At 35.6% G+C, this 21,523-nt stretch overlaps 2 protein-coding genes across 6 annotated transcripts; both read right to left on the bottom strand.

Moving 5' to 3' along the window:
• Positions 1-2,929: 2,929 nt before the first annotated feature.
• On the bottom strand, positions 2,930-12,704 carry LOC116017345 (vacuolar cation/proton exchanger 5-like). Of its 5 annotated transcripts, none has more exons than XM_031257930.1 (13): positions 12,536-12,704; positions 11,426-11,680; positions 11,265-11,332; positions 10,924-10,952; positions 10,098-10,294; positions 9,771-9,983; positions 9,325-9,459; positions 9,097-9,213; positions 8,970-9,023; positions 8,752-8,868; positions 8,479-8,575; positions 8,210-8,267; positions 2,930-3,235 (listed from the first exon to the last, which is right to left on the bottom strand). In XM_031257930.1, exons 2-12 carry the CDS (start codon positions 11,678-11,680, stop codon positions 8,245-8,247), a joined length of 1,305 nt encoding a protein of 434 aa, XP_031113790.1. In that variant the 5' UTR covers positions 12,536-12,704; the 3' UTR covers positions 2,930-3,235; positions 8,210-8,244. The 5 variants fall into 5 exon arrangements, 4 of the variants coding, with proteins under 4 accessions (XP_031113790.1, XP_031113770.1, XP_031113777.1 ...); XR_004097882.1 differs by lacking the exon at positions 2,930-3,235 and adding an exon at positions 3,270-3,409 and having other exon boundaries at positions 8,155-8,267; XM_031257910.1 differs by lacking the exon at positions 2,930-3,235 and having other exon boundaries at positions 8,015-8,267.
• Positions 12,705-14,302: 1,598 nt separating this feature from the next.
• On the bottom strand, positions 14,303-18,703 carry LOC116001728 (ras-related protein RABB1c). Its single transcript, XM_031241658.1, has 6 exons — positions 18,553-18,703; positions 16,520-16,659; positions 16,252-16,334; positions 15,223-15,427; positions 15,022-15,090; positions 14,303-14,629 (listed from the first exon to the last, which is right to left on the bottom strand). Exons 1-6 carry the CDS (start codon positions 18,596-18,598, stop codon positions 14,537-14,539), a joined length of 636 nt encoding a protein of 211 aa, XP_031097518.1. The 5' UTR covers positions 18,599-18,703; the 3' UTR covers positions 14,303-14,536.
• Between the last annotated feature and the right edge of the window lie 2,820 nt (positions 18,704-21,523).

The following is a 21,523-nucleotide window of genomic DNA, read 5'->3' as shown; positions in this document are numbered from 1 at the left end:
TGGATATAGTTCATGGTGCTAGATGACACTTTAGCCAATTTGAGGTCACAATAATTTTACGTGCCAATTTAATACGGAGTATGTTACAACTTAAAAGGCAAACAAATTACAAAATTAAAATCACAAAAATGGAATTTACACTTTAGAGTACAGTGTACACTTTGTCACTTTACGAAAATACAAAGATATTCAAGAGTACATAATATCTATCCAAAATTCATATTCCAGTCTAAAGGTAATTCAAATCATACTCTTCTTTATACATATATACATATTTAACCGCCGGCGAGCATCGCAGCTGCTGATCCGGCCGTGGCTGAGATGATACCTACTGCTGCAGTGCTGCGGCTGCACCGCTTGAATGTGGTGCTGTGTTGTTCCGAGGAGGCCGTCGGATGCACGCACATAATATTGGAAATAGATAAGGTTTTTCGACGTGTACATGAAAACTATTATTAGAAATGTTAACAACGTGACGTGGTGATTTGCAAAAAAAAAAAAAAAAAAAAAAGAAGAAGAAAAAAAAGACTCATCATCTCTTATAATATGTGAACAAGCAAAAAGGAAAAGCCAAGTTTATCTTTCAAAAAAATAATAAAAACCATGTTAATAATTTGCTCGGAATCCAAAAACCATGCAACACTTTTTTGGGATCCAGTGTTAATAATTTGCTCGGTCGAGGTTATGACTCTGGGTCTTTCCATCATCGTCGTCGACGTTTTTAGAGTCTCCACAAGCAAAGATGAGCATAGGAATTATGATGATGGCAGACATAACAACCGCGCAAAACATCATCATTAAACCAAAACTACCATCATCCGCCACAACATAGTATCTTGCCATCTATATCGATCCCTACCTAATCTAATCTCTACGTATGTTCTGATATATTTTCAGTGTAAGTTAGAGATTGAAAATATACTAACCTAACTATATATTCTCATTAATTATTGGATCGATGGAGTAGTGGTTCTATTATTTCTTCTCTACTCAATAGCTTATCTCGAAATTATATTTGTCATTGTCATTATATGGTTACGCGCTGCTTTCTCTATTATTTCTGTCACATCCACATTTCCCTAATATATATGTTTAATTTACACTCAAGTATATTATTGTAAATTTAGGGTGTGTTTTTTGGTTCGAGGTTTAGCTATTAGGAATGAGAATTAAAGTCATTGATATTGTCTGGTTGACAGGTTTCTAGAACACTATTATGCGATTTGATTATCTCCTTAATTAGAAAACTCATTCCTTAATAAAATAAGGGTTTCATTCCAGTATTCCCCTTCTAATTGGTAATTTGATTTTTAAGTTTGGATTAGTATTTTTAGATTTTTGTTTTCATTTTTTTTTGTTCATATTAGTGCTTTGGATGTCTTTATATTAGAATAAATTGTTTTGATTTTTATATTGGTAATCATTCAAATTCCACCCTATTACCAAACATGCAAAATAAGAGTTAATTTCATTTTTGGTCCTAGATTTATATGTGACAATCCATTTTTAGTCCTTTTTTTTTTATTAAAACATCCTTATTTGGTCCTAGTATTATTTCGACATGACCATTTTTAGTCCTCCATCTACAAAATCGTCAAAATTCCGTTAAATACAAAGGCATTTCAATTTTTTATATACGAAGTATGTTGAACCGTTATATTTTTTTATATTTATTTTTTTGAAAACATCCATAATTTAAGACGAAACGTCTTTGAATTTAACGATATTTAAACTGTTTTGTTGATAAATGACAAAAAATGGTCATGTCACAATAATATTAGGATTTAGGACCAAAAGTAATGTCCTAATAAAAAAAAGACTTAAATGGACCGTCACCTATAAATTTAGAATAAAAAATGAAATTAACTCTAGAAAATAATATCACCAAAACCTATTAACATTACCAAATTTTGTATTTTCATTCCAATTTTAATTCCTATGTGTGAACCAAACACACCCTTGAATTCTTCCATGCTCGGCAGCTTCTCGAGTTCTCGGACACTGTATAGGTAATTATGTACTTTGACTTGTAATCTTTCTCTGAGTCTTTGTCTTTCACGTGGTCTGTCTGAGCTTGCCTGGAGCATTGTTGTTGCATGCAAAAGAAAAGAAAAAATCTTATTAATAATGCGCCCCACAGGCATTCTTGTTGCATGCAACACGCTCCAGCAAGTGTGTATGCTTCTTTTTCGGTAGGATCCAAAAAAAAAAAAAAAAAAACTCATTTATTGTTGCACTTATTTTCTTCTTTCTCTTTCTTCTACTCTACAGTGACTACACCCTCTCCGCTCCACATAAATTTTTTTAAAAAAAAAATCAAAGAAAAAACACTATTGAGGATACTCTCAAAATAGTGTAGAAAAAATGGAAAATAACCATCTATCAAGTACGTACCATTTTAGATGTGGGTTAAAACTGCTCACTTTTGATTAAAACACTATTTATAAAAAGAAGTTGAATTGTATGAAGCACACTTGTATAAGAGCATCCTGAAGACTTTTTGTGATTTTTGAGAAGTTTTTGTAAATGTGATTAAGAAAAATAAAATGAGAAAGGATGAAAAAATAACAAATATGATTTATAAAATTAAAAAAAAAAAATTATTGTCAAACGCGCCCAGCGGCCAACGGGCCTGGAGCACTTGTCAATCCTTTTAATTTTTTTTTCTTGGATGAAAGTCACTCATTTTCTCTCTCTTCTATGTGGCATTTTTATCTCAAAAACCGTAAAATAACCCCTAAATAACCATTGTTATGGATGTTCTAAGCAATTGTGCAATCACCTCTTCAAACCAACTGATACAATAAACTAACATCAAATGATCAAAAGTGTCGATGGTGCTGCGGCTGCGATCTATCAAAATATAATGAAAACTCAGTACATGCAACTATGCAAGTGTTTATAACATGAAGTAGATGAATTGAGACTAAGTTCATCTGATCAGAGCCATTCTCTAAATATATTCACCTTTCAAAACACATATATATTCATACATTTTGTATCTTTACAGTATTAGCTCAACTCAGAAACCAACCCACTAGTTTACTTCAACCTGCATTTTTTTTGGAGACAAGCATTCTCCACTATGGTGAACTGAGGGACCAAAATGATCTTCATCAAGAACACAACAGAGAGAAAGCGAACATCAAATCTTACGCGGGGAATTCACCGACATTTCTTCAACACTTTCATCATGTACACAAGCTAGGGGTATTCGAATTTTGCAGGTGAGTGCTGTTGGTTGAGCCGGTGAGCGCGTAGAGAAGAAGGAACAAGAAATGATGTGTGTATTATTCAGAGTATATTCTGTTTCAATACATTGCATGAGGAAGGTGGCTGGGTTATATACACGCATGCTAACCAACCTAAGGCGGTTATAACTAACTACAATGGGAAGTTACAGAAGAACCCTTAGCACTCAAACGGTTTCTTCCAGCTTGCTTGCTTCATCCTCCAATACCCCCCCGTAAACTGGAGCATGGAGGTCTTGAATGCCCAGTTTAGAGGTGAATATCTGGAATGGTGAGATAGGAAGTGGTTTAGTGAAACCATCCGCGATCTGGGCAGAGGATGGTACTGGCAGCAGTTTGATGAGGCCTTCGTTCAGCTTCTCCCTCACAATATGGCAATCGATATCTATGTGCTTCGTTCTCTCGTGAAAGACGTGATTCTCGGCAATGGCGATTGCAGATTTGCTATCACAAAATACTGCTGCAGGTTTACTTGGTTGAACTTGCAATTCACGAAGCAATGAAGTAATCCACTGTACTTCACAAACCGTGGCAGCTAAGGCACGGTATTCAGCCTCTGATGATGAACGGGATACAGTTGCTTGCTTCTTTGATCTCCAAGAAATAAGAGCAGGCCCTAGGAAGACACAAAAACCTGTGATAGACCTGCGTGTTTCTGTACATGATGCCCAATCAGAATCTGAGAATACATTGAGCTGATTACCATTATTTTTGGGATAGAATAACCCCTGACCAGGTGCCTTTTTGATGTAGCGAAGGACTCGGTGTGCAGCAGCCATGTGCTCAGTTGTTGGAGCATCTACATATTGGCTTAATTGTTGTATGGCATAAGCAATATCTGGTCTTGTGGCGGTGAGGTATAATAACCGACCTACAAGACGTCTGTAGCTGGAAGCGTCACTGAGGATGGTGCCACCTTCTCTGTTTAATTGTTGTCCAGGGACCATTGGGGTGTTAACTGGTTTGCTGTTGAGAAATCCAGCTTCAGTGAGAATGTCCAAGGCATACTTTCATTGACACAGATTCAAACCGGACTGATTCATGTGTGCCTCGATTCCCAGAAAAAATCCTAAGTTTCCCAAATCCTTAATTTTGAAAGCATTGTCAAGATAAGATTTGAGTTCTTGAATCAGAGAAAGACTGGGGCTTGTAACCAGAATGTCATCGACATAAATGAGTATGGCAATAAATGACACATCCTGGCCTTTAGTGAACAAAGAAGGATCAGAATTTGATTGCACAAAGCCCCTCTGAACCAGTACAGCAGTTAGCTTCGCATTCCACTGACGGCTAGCTTGTTTCAAACCGTAAAGGGACCTTAGCAGCTTACATACTTGTCCCGGTTTTTCTCCTTGGAATCCAGGTGGTAACACCATGTACACCTCTTCGTCTAAATCCCCATGGAGGAACGCATTGTTGATGTCCAGTTGGTGTATATGCCAATCCCGAGAGGCTGCCAAAGCTAGGAATGTGCGTATAGTAGTGATTCTAGCAACAGGTGAAAAAGTCTCGATATAGTCAACTCCCAATTGTTGAGTGTAGCCCTTGGCTACAAGCCTAGCTTTGTATCGTTCTACTGATCCATCGGCCTTGAGTTTCACTTTGTATACCCACTTGCATCCTATAGGAATTTTGTTGGGTGGTAGATCAACTAGAACCCATGTATTGTTATCTTGCAGGGCTGTGATTTCAGTGGCCATGGCTTGTCTCCAACACTCATGATGTATGGCCTGGCTGTAAGTCTTTGGCTCTTCATTAGTAGCAACAGCCATAGAGAATTCCTTGTGTGGCATAGTGAGGTGGCTGTATGACACAACTTTGGATAAAAGGTGGGGAGACAACCCTTTTGTTGTAGCAGCATCACAGTAATAGTCTAGAAGCCTGCTTGGAATGTGCCGATTTCTATCAGATCGTCGTGGTTGAGCAATAGGAAAAATATGAGGTTGAATAGAATCCTGCTGCATTTGTTCTCCAAGATTGTTGCTAGATAAATTCTGTGCTTCAGAATCATCATGAGTGGCAGTAGGTGACTCATGTGCCTCAGAACTATGCTGTTGTGAGGTGTAGTTCTCTGCTGGAACAGGGGAGTGATGTACCTGTTCAGATTCAAGGTGAGTGTGAGAGTCCACATTCATTGATATGGGAATATTAGGGAGAGATGACTCATAGTCTGGGAGAATCCGGTTGCTATCACCCTCCTCTACCATCGGAAACTGAGACTCATAAAAAACAACATCCCTTGAAACAAAGAAAGAGCCATCCTGCAAATCATATAACAGATAGCCTTTGATCCCTGCTGGTATCCCTACAAACAAGCATTTCCTACCTCTAGGAGCCATCTTGTGCCTGGCATTTGGTAGTGTGGATGCAAAACATAAACAACCAAACACCCTTAGGTTAGTGACATCTGGATCATTCCTATAAAGCCTCTTGTAAGGACTCATTAATTCAATGACTGGAGATGGAAGCCTGTTTATGATAAAAACTGCATGCATAACACAATGTCCCCAAAACTGTAACGGGAGGTGAGCTTGAAACCGAAGGGATCTAGCAACGTTAAGAATATGTTGGTGTTTACGTTCAACCACAGCATTTTGCTGTGGAGTATTTACACAAGAACGTTGGTGAATGATGCCTTTGTCCAAATAGAAATCATCCATTCTAAATTCAGAACCATTGTCACTTCTAACAGTTTTGATCATTATACCAAATTGTGTAAGCACATAAGCATGAAATCTCTTTACAAACTGCCTTGTTTCCGATTTATTTCTCATTAAATGGATCCAAGTAAATCTAGAGTAATCATCCACAACTGTTAAGAAGTAATAATCTCCTTTCAAAGAGCAAACTGGGAAAGGACCCCAAATGTCAACATGAATCAAATCAAAACAAGCTTTTGAACTAGTAGTGCTTATGGGAAAGGGAGAACGTTTATGCTTTGCTAAATGGCATATTTCACAAGGCATATTCTCAGCTCTAGGAATATCAATATCACAAAAGAGATGTAGCTTGCTAGTTGGGAAGTGCCCCAACCTTTGGTGCCAAGTTGTTGAGCTAGTACACTGCATAGCATATGGTTTATCTGGCAGTCTTGGAGGTTCCATCAGAATGTACAGACCTCTCTCTTCCTTAGCTATACCAGCTGTCTGCCCAAGATTCCCCTGAATCAAGCACTGTTTGGACATGAAAGTTAGTTTGTATGCTGCATCATTAACCAACTTGCTCACAGAAATGATGTTAAATTGAAAGGAAGGGATGTGGAGTGCTTCTTTCAACCACAGATCACTACTTAACCTCACGTCTCCTATGTGTTTAACTTCAATGCACTGCCCAGTAGGGAGATTCACTTCAACACCATTAACCATGTGATAATTTGTAAGTAAATCAATTGAACACACAATGTGATTAGTGGCCCCCGAATCAAGAATCCAAGTAGATGTGTTTAAGGAGAGGGAGTTAACAGAGAACTTGCCTTCATTCTTAGAATCTGTTTCATCAAATTTTGGGATTAGACTGACAGCCCCTGCAACGTTTGAGCTGGAGGAACTAGAAGCCTGAGTAGGCTGTGTCTGTAATATGCTGATGATCCTTTGCAACTGTTCAGATGATATGCCAAGATCAGTGTTAAGTGTTGTGGAGGCAGTTTGCTGCTGTTGTTGCTTGCCTTTCATCTTATAACCCGGCACCCATCCAGGAGGGTAGCCGTGCTTTTTGTAACACCTATCTACGGTGTGACCTGTCATACCACAGTGATTGCATTTCGGCTTCGTCGGATTGCTTCTTCTGCCATTGTAGGAATTGAAGGCAGCGACTATGGTTTCATCATTCACAGATTTCTGCACAGCATTGGATTGATTGATGTCTAGTCCTCCTAGATTCAGATTTGTCAAGCTAGTTTGCCTCTCCAGTTTTTCAGCCATGACAAACACGGTATAGACATCAGGTATCGGATCTAGAATGAGAACATTGGATTTCAGAGTATTGAAGTCGTCATTGAGCCCTTGTAAGAATCGGATCACTTGATCTGTTTCTCTTTCCTTTCGAATTATTTTAGCAAGGTCACAAGAACACCTAGGAACGCATTTGCAAATCGGGAGTGGTCTTAATGAGTTCATCTCCTCCCAGAACGTCCTGCATTTGGTGTAATACTCGTTGACTGACACAGCTCCTTGCTTCAAATTATGTATCTCATTTTGTAGAGTAGAGATTCGTTGAGCATCTTCCTGCGAGAATCGCTTCCTCAAATCCTCCCAAATGTCTTCTGCCTTTTCGAAGTGCATTATACTTCCAACTATAGACTGATGAACGGATTTGAAGAGCCAAGCGCAGATCATTAGATTGCAGCGCCTCCATGCTGCATAACCGATCTGGCCTATGTTCGGCGGTGTAGTGCTTCCGTCCACCAGTGTCCATTTGTTCTTCACCTCGAGGGCGATCCTCATAGAGATACTCCAGCTCCCGTAGTTTGCGGTTCCGATCAATGGTGGACTCACAAGAACTGTAGAGGTGCTGTCGTTGGCTGCGAGATGCAGCGGATTGTCCAGATCTTCTGGATCATGGTCTCTGTTCATCTGAAAAGGAGGAATCCTCTGTGGATTCGCTTCCGGAACGGTGCGAGCTGGGGAACGAGTGACTGGCGTCGCTGCGGCGTGAGCTCCCTGGAATTGACTAGAATCTCCGACGCTGGATACGGCGGCGGCGTACGAATTACGCCGTGGCTCTGATACCATGTTGGTTGAGCCGGTGAGCGCGTAGAGAAGAAGGAACAAGAAATGATGTGTGTATTATTCAGAGTATATTCTGTTTCAATACATTGCATGAGGAAGGTGGCTGGGTTATATACACGCATGCTAACCAACCTAAGGCGGTTATAACTAACTACAATGGGAAGTTACAGAAGAACCCTTAGCACTCAAACGGTTTCTTCCAGCTTGCTTGCTTCATCCTCCAATAAGTGCAGTGTGCCATGAATCCGCTGCCTGCATTTTACCAACTATGGCTTCTCAGCCTCGTCCCCTGCAAAGTAAATTTCCGGCTTTTCATGTTAAAGTATAGGTAATATGGTACACCGTATACATTCTTAATATGTATCGTTCACTAGCAAGAGTTTAACTCATACGGAGTAGTATTTTTGGGGTGGATATAGTCCTCATCCGGTTATTAACAACAATGCTGAAATGATGAATACTATACATGAATTATGGAAGGAAAGCGCGAGGAAACTCACGTATAGTTTCGGGATCTATATGTACAAAGAAACTAGCAGCGACTATCAGGTAGCAGAGAAGGAGCATGAGCCCCTTGAAGTAATTTGAAGTTCCTTCCTGCAGGGGCGATTTGGATTTTGACAACAAAACTAAATTAGAAAAGGGAATGTGTAGAATAATACTTCACTAAAACGGGGTGTGAAGGAGCAAAAACGGGAAGAAAGAAAAAAAAATAGTGGGAAAAATGAACGAGTTAAAAATTAGAAATCATAGCATTTATAAGAATTGCGTACCTGTAGCATGAATGCTACTACAAGAACACTCATGAAGAGGGTGGCCGTTTCAAAAAGTTGGAAGTCCAAGTTCATTGGTTGCCCCGTTATCCAGCCAACAACCACAGAGAACGGGATCTGAAAAGCAAGCCATTGTGACAAAATTGGATCATGGAATAGAACAAAGAGAACAAGGTATGGAGCAAGGGTTTACATCTAAAACAGGCACTACTACCTACCCCAAACATGGCTATTTGTGTCGAGGATCCTATTGCCACTCCCAAGGATATGTCCTGCATGAATGTCAAATAGACGAGACAGTTATGCCGCATTTACTTTTGTTATGAAGTGAGCGGGGATACTCACAAGCTTGTCTTTCACCGCAAACATGACAGCACCAGCATGCTCTGCTGCATTTCCGACAATAGGAAGCATAATGACACTTATAAATGCGACGGGAATGCTCATTGCAACAGATGCCCCCTGAAAACTCATTCACAATTATCATAAAGCTAATGTCGAGGTTTATTCCTTTATTAAAGGAAGAATGCTCGAGAAATATTTTAAAGGAGAGAGAGCTTTGTCTCAAGTTACCTCTATGGCATTAACAAGGTACTCAGATAGCACAGTTATCAATACAGTCAAAACAAAAAGCCATGTGACTGATTCCCACTTGGATATCTCCGGACCTTCTTCGTCATCTGAGTCACCATCATTTTGACTATCTTCCTGAAAAGTATGTCAGTATTTCAGTTGCTGATAGAAACATTAGAGTCCAACAAGGTAAACCGAGCATATTTTTAGCATCAAAAGTATTATTTGCCTGCCAAATGGTCAAAATGTTCTAGGTGGAGGAAAGGTGTAAAGAGATGGAATCAAGATTTGAAGCTCCAAATATTAATTGAAAGTTCGGAAAATAAAAGAAAGAGTTGCAGAGGTATGCACTAAACGATATCATATATGCACTAAAGGATCAGAGACGAGCAACATTTGATGTAGCGAGAGATACTAAATAATTATATGGAGTGGCAACCACTGACCTCTGCAATTGGCACGTAGAGACTCCTTTCACTAGTCAACTGAAAAAAGATATATGCACCATATGCTACAAGCATTACGCAGCTACTAAACCTTGAGAGCGCCAACTCAGATGTCCCAAAATGCATCTCGGTGTGTGTAAAATGGAGGACAGCTGGTAACAACAGCCCCATCACAGCCATCAAAAGCAACCCCGAATTCATTACTGCAGTTCCCTAACAGCAGAATATGAAAACATTCAATTATCGTACTATTAATCCTTAATTGAAGGAAAGTAAACTAATTTTTCAAAAGCAAACGCAACCAAAATCTACATGATGCTGGAATACCTTGTTGAAAACTTGCTCTTTGTGAGAATGAGCAATTCCACCAGCAAAAAACGCGCTTCCAAGCACCAGTAACATGTTCGAGAGAATTGAGCCCAATAGTGACTGCTGAACAACACGTATCATGCCTCTGTTAAGTGCATACATTGATATTATTAACTCTGTTGCATTTCCAAAAGTGGCATTTAAAAGGCCTCCAACTGCAAATTTTCAATTCAGTATAGAAAAAGAGATATGGTAAGTAATTTGTATGGAGAGTATAAAAATGAACAATGACTAAGCTGACCAGTGCAAAAACCTTTGCTTCAACACAACAATATGGTATCTCCTTCCAAAAGATATTCATATCAAAATTTTCTAAAATCATTAGGGAATAAGCCATTTCTCTATAACAGCTATACAGTAAATCAGAACCATAGTTAAATTTAGCACTTGTCGGTTCAGATTTCATTGCATATAAAGGGCACCCTTAGGGCCAGTGACATGACTCATGAGTATAAAAGGAGGCGAAAGACAAGAGAGTCTGAAAGCAATGTGCATATACTGTAAAAACAGGCACTCACATGTACATATAAAGTAAATACAAAGAGGGGTAACCCCAGCCAAGTTGGCTAAGGATACAAATTTGTAACTACAAGGTCACGAGTTCGAATCCCAGCCTTCTTGGTTTGAGCCGGTCTGTGGGCAACCTAGGTTGGTTTACCTCCTTGTTGTCCTTTGCCGGCTAGGGTCACAAGGCGGGGTTTACTCAGTGCACACCCTTAGGTAGTGGCTACACGTTTCCCTCGTCACCCCCAAAAAAGTAAATATAAAGAAAATAGGATATAACCTGTAGGACCAGTGTAGAAAGCTAGCTGCCTGCATAGAAGAAGAAGTATAAACATATCAGTGACTTGACAAACAACAATATATGATGCTTAAAAATGTAAATTGTATATGTTTCGACAGGGATGTATGAATATGTTCTCTTTCTACATTTCCCACTGTGGAAAAGGAGTTATAAAAGTTTTCAAACGTAATCATAATATCTTTCTTTAACTTGATAAAATTTGCATCTGAGGCCCCGTGATGTGGAGAAATCCTAACTTGTTAATAATGATTATTCAAATCCATGTATTCCTGTCCATATCTTGGTTAAAAGTATAACAAACAATAGGTATGATGAATTACTCTGTGACCCAACCTAAACGCTCGGCCAGAGGTATGATGCCTAATAAGCTTAGAAAGAAGATCCATCCCTGAAAAAAAATAGATAAATAAATAACAAAGAATACAAAATTAAAGTAAAAATATGCATGAATAGTAGGAGAATAAAGAAATCCACAACTTACATGATGATTGGTGAACAGATCAACAATTACAGCTAGAGGCCCGCAAGGTACAAGAAGGTTCAACTTTTTTGATAAAAACACAAGTTTAATGCTGCTTACTACCCCATTTAATACATATTTATAACTGAGATCATCCAACCTAGTATAAAAAGAAGATATGCGAGGAGAATCATCTACAGATAACATCTTCTGGTTAACAGCAACAGTGTTCTCATTCTCAAGCTCAAGCACTGCTGTTCCAACGAATGATCCCATCTGTTGGAATGAACGCCTTGTCATTAGAATATATTGTGGTAGGTGCAAAAATTCTCAGGTAACATCCGATATACATGAATTTCACAATAACTGTTGTTCTTATGTTCACCAACTGGTTCGTTATCCATAGTAGCTTTTAATGGTAAAAGCTATTCAAGCCAATGCAAATATCTATATATATTGGTCCCATTTAGTAAAGCTTATGATTACAGATTATGATTACGATAACAATGCATGATTTATACTCAATTTCAATGATTGTGCATAATCTCTAATTAATTCCAACTTAATCACTGATTATTGGCCTAAAAGAGGAATCAATAAATCAAATCTATGACCAAAATAATCAGACTAAATAAGCTTTGCCAAACACCACTAGTGTGTACCTTGAAAATTTTCAACAATTTCTTTAAATTTCATTCTTTTCAGTCTTCAGAACAATCAACATTGAGAAAATGCATTAAGCATAATAATAGAATTGCAACTATATACACAAAGAAATCATGCTAACAATGAGAAGAGAAGATTCAATTCAAGAAATGAGTTTGGCATTGAGAATTGTGAATATTTCTTGTGATTTGCCATCCACTAGTACTAATTGTTTTTCTCTGCTGAAAAAATGAGAGACAATTCTCAATCTCCAACAGCAGGGATAACCTTATCTAAATCCACCACCGAAGTCCCAAAACATCATAAAATCATACTAAGAAAATCAATGGGAATTTCAAGAGCAAATTAGAAATAGAAAATGGCATTGGAAATTCCAAATCTTGACAAGAAATATGAAGGGGATAGAATTACACCCTTTTCAAGATTGAAACTCAAAGAGTGTGGGTTTCTAGAAACAATACATACCCACCTGTCGGAGAGTCAGGAACTGCTGCTACAAATCCATAGCGGATACATTATACTAAGAAAATTTGCAGAAAAAAAAAAAAGAAAAAAAGAAAAAAAGAAAAAGATTGAAACTTCATGTGTTTCCTCTTTCCTGTGAGTGTGGGATTTTTGTGTTTCTATTTTTTTTAATTTTTTTTTACATAATTTGTTGTTGGGGCGTAGTATGCGCTCTAAGATTGTGAGAGATGTGGGGCAGTTGCCGGTTGGTGTACGCTGAAAGAGTTAGTTATAGTTCAAGAATCACACAAACACATCACTATAAAAAAACTATTGAAATGATATATTATAATTTACTCGTAAGTCTGTAGTAAATATGATGCATACAATGAAATAAAAAGAATATACTTTATTTCTTTTTGTTATAATATCATAACACCATTTTGTGTTAATAAATCATTAGAATCACATAATACATTTTAACAATAAATTCTAAATTTCCATTATCAAATTACTAGATTTAATAACAATACTATAAAAAGGGGAAAAAAGTAAAAAAGAAAAACAATAACTACCTCCCTTAAATATAAGGATTGTTGTTTGATGTTCGCATGTGCAGATCAGTTTCTTAGGGTGAAGTTCGGGAAGAAAGACTAATGATGGAGTCTCACCAGCAAACCTCTTAAAGTGATGGGGCTTCCTATGCGTAGTAAATAAAAGTCTAGCATTTGTATTCAGTTAAATTACCATGATTTACATCATCTCAGATGCTCTGTCGGACAGGAGTGTGGAAGCCCTTGAAGTTGGGGATTCAATCTTTTGGGAATGATATTGTTGTTTGATTTCCAATCTTTTCTACTTTTCTTATCTAGCTATATTTTTTATTTAATATATATTCATCATTTTAATTATTAAAAAAAAACACAATTTTACAATTTATATACATAGCAGTAATTAACTGTCTACCCAGCAATATAACTCAAATAAAGTGTTGTAATATCATAAGATCACACAATTGAGAGAATTTTCTTTAAAAAGCATGTTAGAGAGCACAATAACAAGATTCCAGTGTGCTTGTCAAGTCGTGATTGTGCTATCTTCTCTAATTGGTGAGAATAAAAACACCGATCTGTTTATTAGTCAATTCTCACTTGGTGCATTAATAAGCAACGAATAATTTTAGTTATACGTTATATCAAAAAAATTTGTAAAAAAAAAAAAAAAACTCTAGTTGGTTGGCACGAATTTATATTAGCATTGATGATACAACAGAAATATCATTAGTTGTTTTTCTAATTTTGTTTACAAAAAACTATCATTAATTTAACCATAAAATGTTGTTTGTAAATATCATTTAAGAATGGCAATTTTTTGTCTTATAAGGAGTAATTGTTATTTTCATTTTTAATTAATTAATGCATGTGCTCGTATTTCTCGTATTTACTTATGCTGCTCTTTTAACCCCTAATTCTTTAATAATTATTATTTTTGCCCCTAATTATTTATTATACAAATACATTAGATATAGAGAGTTCAAAAACCCAGTATTAGGCATTTAGGCATGCTCTAATATTAAAAAATTGGGTTAAATTAATACGAAACATTCGAGGAGGAGCCCCCAATAGTGTGGAAGAGGCATTCTCCTCCCCCAATAGTGTGGAAGAGGCATTGTTATTTGATTTGAGTGTCGTTCCGTGTGAGCGTCTTATCTCAGAGGAATGTATTTTGTAGAACTTCAGGCTTGACCCTCCTCTTGATCCAAAAAAAAAAAAAAATTAATACGAAACATAATCACCATTTCAAAACACTCTATTCACATTTGATAGCGTTAAATAATACAGCACCTGTGACAGTACTGTGAGGAGGAAGGAGTTCATATGTACTGATGCAATTTTTGTATCCAGACATCATAATATAATTAGACACAAACAGACAAACAATTCAAACGCAAGCTCTCAACAATCAAACCAAAGAAGTATGAGACCACAAATAAACAGTGACCAAACAATCCGATTCCTGTTTTCAACTGCAGCAACCCCCGCCTTGAGCAGCACCTCCATCTCTTCCGCCTGAGGGCCCCGGGATGCCCCCATACCCCACTTTTATTCCATACGACTGCAAAATTGAACCAAACATACAAGGCTTAGATGCTGAAGTTGTATTTTTATTTTCAGAAAAAATAAATAAATAAATTCAGGACATCGTGTATGATGCTACATTGCTACTGTTTGGTTATCATCCAGAATCTACAAATTGGTTGAAAATAATGCTCCACTGCACAAGGATTTCTTATGACTTCCAAGAGTTTCTAATGTAGTTTTATTCTCCTCGTTATATATTTTACGATGCAAACATGTATTACACGTCAACGGTCAATCATCCTCATTTTTGGACAAAGTTCAAATTCATTTGCTAACTCATATTTAAGAGAAGGCATAAACTTAATGACTACAAAAAACAATACAATATATTGAGGTATACATATGTGAACTGCTGGACATGGTTACCTCATTTGAAATGTCAAATACTCCATCCTGTATTTTCTTATATATTGTTGAAGATGTTCTGATAAATGCCTGCAAGAAGACAATAAAAACAAAAGCAATGCATCCAAAATTCAGTTTGGCATGAACATAAATAGTAGTATAAATGAATCTTAGTGATAAGTTCAAAAAACTATCGGTGTCTGTGTAAAAGACTTCATTCACCTCCTCCACATTCTGTGCTGTTTTGGCAGAAGCCTCCATAAATATCAAACCATGTTCCTTGGCAAACTGTTCACCTTCCTCTGTGCTTACAGCTCTTCTATGAGCAAGATCACACTTGTTTCCAATCAGCATTATGGTCATGTTTGCATTTGCATGCTGTCTTGCATCTTCTAACCAACTAGCTAGGTGATTAAAAGTTTCCCTCCTAATAAATTAAAATTTAATAATAAATCGTCCAAGAATTAAAGATGGGAGAGTGAAATAAACTACAAAAAAGAAGAAAAATAAGTTGAAACTAGAGAGAAATATATATACCAAAATTGTTATCTATTTATCAAAATTTTGGTTGGCAATGGCATTGGTATACAATTGAAACCAATGTCATACATTCAAGATCAAATTGAAAATACTAAAACAGTTGGGATTAATTGAAACCAAGCTTTATACATCTGAGGCCAGAAGTGAAATTTACTCGTCAAGAGCTTATTACTGATGAAAGGTCAGATCAATAGACCATTCTGCAAATTTTAGCATTTACCAGTTAGGTTCAAACAAGATACATTAGCTACTTGGTTAACTGACAACTCAGTACATAGATCCACTGAACCATGATCAAAATATTATAGCACTTAATTATCCAAGCCAAAATGAATTAAAAGTATACAAGCTATTTGAAAAACTCAAAAAGGAACAGCTCAGATCTATACTACAAAAAAATGGAGCAATTAGATATAAATTCACAACTTAAAAAATCCACCAAGAATTACACTCTTTGTCCCATTTTCTAGGTCTTGTCCAAATAATGAGAATTGACTCAAATTATTTAAAAATTCAACTTTTTGTAATATTTAATTTAGTAAATAAAGTTTACATATTTAAGAAATATACTAAAAGTTCTATTAAACACCAAAAGCAAAATTTGAAAACTGGAAGAAATTGTTAGAGAAAATAAGAGCAAAAAAAAAAAAAAAAAGTCGGTTTCATCTATGAATAGTAAATAGGGCATATAAAATGTGATGGAGAAAGTACCTTGTAATATCATAAACAAGTAGTGCACCAGCAGCACCACGATAATAAGACCTTGTAATAGATCTAAAAGATTCTTGACCAGCCTGAGATGTCACACAATAAGTGTAATCAAAATTTCATACATTGGCAACAACAACAAAAAATGGAGGAAACTACAAAAGAACATTCAATACAATGGAAGAAATAAAAAATTTGGCTGCAAAGAACATATTATATTCCTAAACACCAAAATGTGAAAAAGTAAAAAAGACAGGAGATAGAAGCTAACCGTGTCCCAAATCTGCAGTTTTATTGGCTTGTTGTCTATTGTAATCATTCTAGCACCAAATTCGACACCAATGGTCAAATCATGTACAGGTTGAAACCGTTTGTCAGTAAATTGCAAAAGAAGACATGATTTTCCAACTCCTGTACAACAAAATATATTCACATCATTGTACTTCATATAAGGCTTATCCGGTCTACCTACATGCATATCTGGGCATACGTGCCTCAGTGCCTGTATATTTGTTGAACAGAAGGCATGTGTTATCAAGAAAATGAAACCTAAAACATATATGCAAATATATACTCCCTCAAGAGAGACTAAAGAAGCATGGAGTATATTTTAAAAATTATTCAAAGTTGAGTTGACTCTTGAGAAGTGAAACACAACTGACAGTACAATATATACACTTTTACAAGGCACAATCACAGCCAAGCAGATGGTAGTCTTGCAATCTAACCCCATTTGCAGGTTCCTAATAATCTTCCTCCAAAAATCCCATTTGCAATCGCACAGGATACTTTTTTTAGCTTTTAGGATCTAGTTCCTAGTTCAAAATCTCTCTTACTAACTGGAATAAAAGATTCATAGATCTATTCCGCCCAAAATGGGCTAGGGTTATGAACTTATAATCTAATGATTGTGTTGACTCCGTGATTATATGTTCATTCCATATTAGAACAGGTCGGAATAGGGTTATTCTCATTATGAGAAGGGGCCATTCAAGCATATCTAAATAGATACGATGTTTCCGTATGGATTCCTATGTTGTTACATTCCATTTAGGATCAGGAATAAACGTAACTAGACCTGCTATTTACATATCTCTCTTAGAACCCTATTCACCTCTTTGAGTGAATGGAGGAATAGGTTTGATTGTGCATCTTTCTTTTTTTTATACAGATAAGGCATTCTAAGGATAATTCAAATAGAAACAATTCGATGCCCAACTCAGGCCTATACGATGCGACTGATCTATAGAAAGACTCCACCATTGTTATATATTCCATAAATTACACTAGATAGATATCGCAGTCATGGAATATGATTCACTTTCAATATGCCTTGGTGGTGAAATGGTTGGCACACAAGACTCGAAATCTCGTGCTAAAGAGTGTGGAGGTTCGAGTCCTCTTCAAGGCATAATTTGAGAATGCTCATTAAATGAGCAATGCAATGAGAGCTCAGATCAAATTGGTATATCAATACTTATCCGACCGATCTGAGCTCATGGAAGAAATTTGGCAGCAGATCACGAAATTTTGGTAATCTCATCTTTTGTTAATCTCTATTTAATGACTGGGGAGTCTACTTTCAAATTTAAAATCATGTGTGTGTAACATAAATAAATTGAAGTTACACATAAGTTAACTATAAAATCAAAATTAAATTTTATCAAGGGTTTGAACTCTATTCAATGAACAAACTTTTGTCAATTATGTTACAGAGTCAAAATGAACCAGCTTCATGAACCTTGTGAAAAGACAAAAGGAGTATATGTATATCCCACTACTTTCTTAAAAGGAAAAATCAACTTTTCTGGGCTGCAGGAATTTCAAATTAAAAAGGAAAAAAAAAAAACCCTTAAATCCCACGTTCAATTTTCACATTAACCAGAAACCTCGGGGAAGGATAGAAATCTTTTAATTCCCCTTTGATACCACGATTATGTGGATCCAAATTACTTAGGTGTAAAGGCAGGGGACTTGAAAGAATCTCTTTGACTCAAACTGCATATGCTATTATATCCAACAACAACTGTACATTGAAAATAGAGGAAAATTCTAATACGATAACTTACACACTAAGAAACCAACATGAAAAAGGAACTAGGTCCGAACTCAAATTCCAGCATCAAAAATTCATCCAGTCATGTTTATGTCAACAGAATTGATAAATTATACATTTAAAAAAAAAAACTAGCATGATTCAGGAAGAACAAGCGCAGACAGTCAATTCAGAGTTAACTTACATACGAAAACTGTGAAGCCAGAAACAAGATTATAAATCAGATAAAGCGGAGATATAAAGATTACCAGTGTCCCCGATGATGATATACTTGAAAAGGTATGCGTACGACATCGTTTGGGTTTACCGGAGAGACGGAAAGATCTGGACGAAAGGAAACCGATCACTATCTGTTCTGGAGGGGTATAAAAATATACACATATATCTTATATATATATACGCACACACCAGAGAGAGAGATGCTTACGAATGTGAAAAGAGTGTCCAACACGAAGTCAATTTGAAGCAGTGTAGAAATCTCGAAGAAATACAGGCACGGGCCACGGAATTATAGGTAAAGGGTTAAGGCCCAGGCCCATATCCGTGAGCTCTTTAGAAAAAAAAAAAAATAGAAATGCTACATAGGGGTGTAAACTGTAAACGAATCGAGTCAAATATCCTACTATTCGATTCGAATTCGACTATTTTGAGAACTATTCGAATTCGTATTCGATAAATATTCGAATCCAAAATTTTATTCGTATTCGATTCAGCTACATTATTCGAATATATTCGATTTGACTCGAATATTCGAATTCAAAATGTCTAACCTATTTTTTTTTACAAGTTCTCCAATAAATTAACATAAAATGTAATAAAATTTTCTATTAATATACTATTATACTAATATTCCATTAATATATTAATTTTTAAAATTTTAATATATGTATGTATGTATGTATATATATATTCGAATATATTTGAATATAGTCGAATCAAATACATTCTGATTCGTATTCGATTCGAATAAAATTCGATTTGAAATATGTATTTGAATTCGGATTCGTATTCAAATCGAAATATTCGAATTCGAATCACGAATCGAACTAAAAATATTTGATTTGTTTACATCCCTAATGCTACATCAAGCACATCCATTCAAGTTCGTTTTTTTTTTTTTTTTGATTAGTCGACAATTCATGTTATTTCCATTCGTTATATCGTGGATCAGGATCCACAGTTTTCGAAACAACGTTGTTTAACTAAGTTAGTGAGGAGTTGACGCGCGACAGACACTGTTCTGTGACTTCTGTCCATCCAATTTCTATTATGTGTAATTATGTGTATTCTATTCAGAGATGATGTGTATTCTTGTATATAATTCTGTATATTATTGATTTGAATGACATGCCTCATGAAACATAAATGATAATACTTAGGCTTATGATTTTGTGTATTCTATTCAGAGATGATGTGTATTCTTGTATATAATTCTGTATATTATTGATTTGAATGACATGCCTCATGAAACATAAATGATAATACTTAGGCTTATGGACATGCCTCATGAAACATAAATGATAATACTTAGGCTTATGGTTTTGTGTATTATATTTAGAGATTATGTGTATTCTAGTATATAATTCTGTACATTAATGATTTGATTGTCATGCCTCATGAAGCATAAATGATAATACGTAGGCTTATGATTACGTATATTATATTTAGAGATTATGTGTATTCTAGTATATAGTTCTGTACATTATTGATTTCCAATACCATATATAGAATCTGTGTAAATAATATACAGAATGTACATAAATTTGTCACACACGTACACATAACTAATCTTAGTGTTTACATTACTCCAATAGTTAACACACATAATTCATAACCATAATTTACATAAATGATAACACCAAATACACAAACACATCATAATACACATAATTTTACAACTTTATTTTATTTTATTAGCGACGTAATTTGTCAAGCACCTTGTGCTCAGATGACATGTAGTGACTCTCCCATATGAGAGGTCATGAGATTGAAAGTATAGATGAACAATTCAAAAAAAAAAATTAGCGTAATTTTAGTTTTTATTATGTATTTTCAATTTTCAAAGTTCAATTTACAACTTTGTAATTCTATTTTTTACATAACTTTTATCGGTAATTTTATTTTGAATATGTTTTTTTTTTGAGTTAATACTCAATATAATCCTCGACTATAGTGGTTTTACTCAATTTAGTCTTAAGTGACTTTTTATACTCTATTTAGTGCTCGACTTTAATGATTTTACTCACTTTAGTCCTCTGTTAAGAATTATGTTTGTTGGGTGTTAATAACAAGGTTAACATGGTAATTTCATTTCTATTTTATTTTTTATCAAATTAATTATGAATTATATGTTCTAGTTTATCTCCCTCTTCTGTATAGTTGATAAAGTTCTGTTCTTCCCTTCCTCAGGCCGAAAATTTTTCAATTCGTCATTCACTATCAGAAAATATTTCAATTATTAATTTCAAATGTGTACCCAAAAAATCAGGTGACAATTAATTTTCTTTTGCCCAAATTCATTCAGAGGTCATACCACGTTTCTAAGCCATGCATGACAGTATTTTGTGGTTCCAAAGCATGCTCTGGAAAATGGAATTTCAAATCAGTGAACGATCATACAAGGAAACATTTCATAAGAAAAAGACTCGCTGAAATTTATTTTAAACATAGGCATGCAGAAACCAGTAAGACAAATAGCAGGAAACACGGGAGTAGGAGCATGAAAAACCTTGAATAGTCCATTGTTTGTTCTGAAGTTCAGGAACAAATCTCAACCAGACAGGAAATCCTCTGCCCAATAATAGATGTTTGAGGAATTATTAAGATGTGTGTTTGTTGCAAATATATATATATATATATATATATATATATATATATATATATATATATATATATATGCGTTTCTACGGCCTGAGGAAGGGAATTGAATGATGGAATTGTATCAACTATATAGAGGGAGATAAATTAGGACATATAATTCATAATTAATTTGATAAAAAATAAAATAAAAATGAAATTACCATGTTAACCTTGTTATTAACACCCAACAAACAGAATTCTTAACAGAGGACTAAAGTGGGTAAAACCATTAAAGTCGAGGACTAAATAGAGTACAAAAAGTCACTTAGAACTAAATTGAGTAAAACCACTATAGTCGAGGACTATATTGGGAATTAACTCTGTTTTTTTTTAAGTATATGTTCTCATTATAGAGTCGGT

This window comes from Ipomoea triloba, chromosome 1 (assembly GCF_003576645.1).
Source record: "Ipomoea triloba cultivar NCNSP0323 chromosome 1, ASM357664v1".
NCBI lineage: Eukaryota > Viridiplantae > Streptophyta > Magnoliopsida > Solanales > Convolvulaceae > Ipomoea > Ipomoea triloba.
The sequence above is the reverse complement of the archived record's forward strand: the minus strand, read 5'-3'. Positions and strand labels throughout refer to the sequence as shown.

Bases quoted from the DNA above. Each gene is read 5' to 3' on its own strand.
- LOC116017345 (XM_031257930.1), bottom strand. From the start codon at position 11,680: ATGGGATCATTCGTTGGAACAGCAGTGCTTGAGCTTGAGAATGAGAAC. The intron at 10,953-11,264 runs GTAATTCATCAT...TCTTCTATGCAG, and splicing joins CGTTTAGGTTGGGTCACAGA to GCAGCTAGCTTTCTACACTG. The intron at 9,984-10,097 runs GTATTCCAGCAT...TTCTGCTGTTAG, and splicing joins AAGAGCAAGTTTTCAACAAG to GGAACTGCAGTAATGAATTC.
- LOC116001728 (XM_031241658.1), bottom strand. From the start codon at position 18,598: ATGTCGTACGCATACCTTTTCAAGTATATCATCATCGGGGACACTG. The intron at 16,660-18,552 runs GTAATCTTTATA...TTTGTTGTACAG, and splicing joins TATCATCATCGGGGACACTG to GAGTTGGAAAATCATGTCTT. The intron at 14,630-15,021 runs GTAACCATGTCC...TCAATTTTGCAG, and splicing joins TATTTGACATTTCAAATGAG to TCGTATGGAATAAAAGTGGG.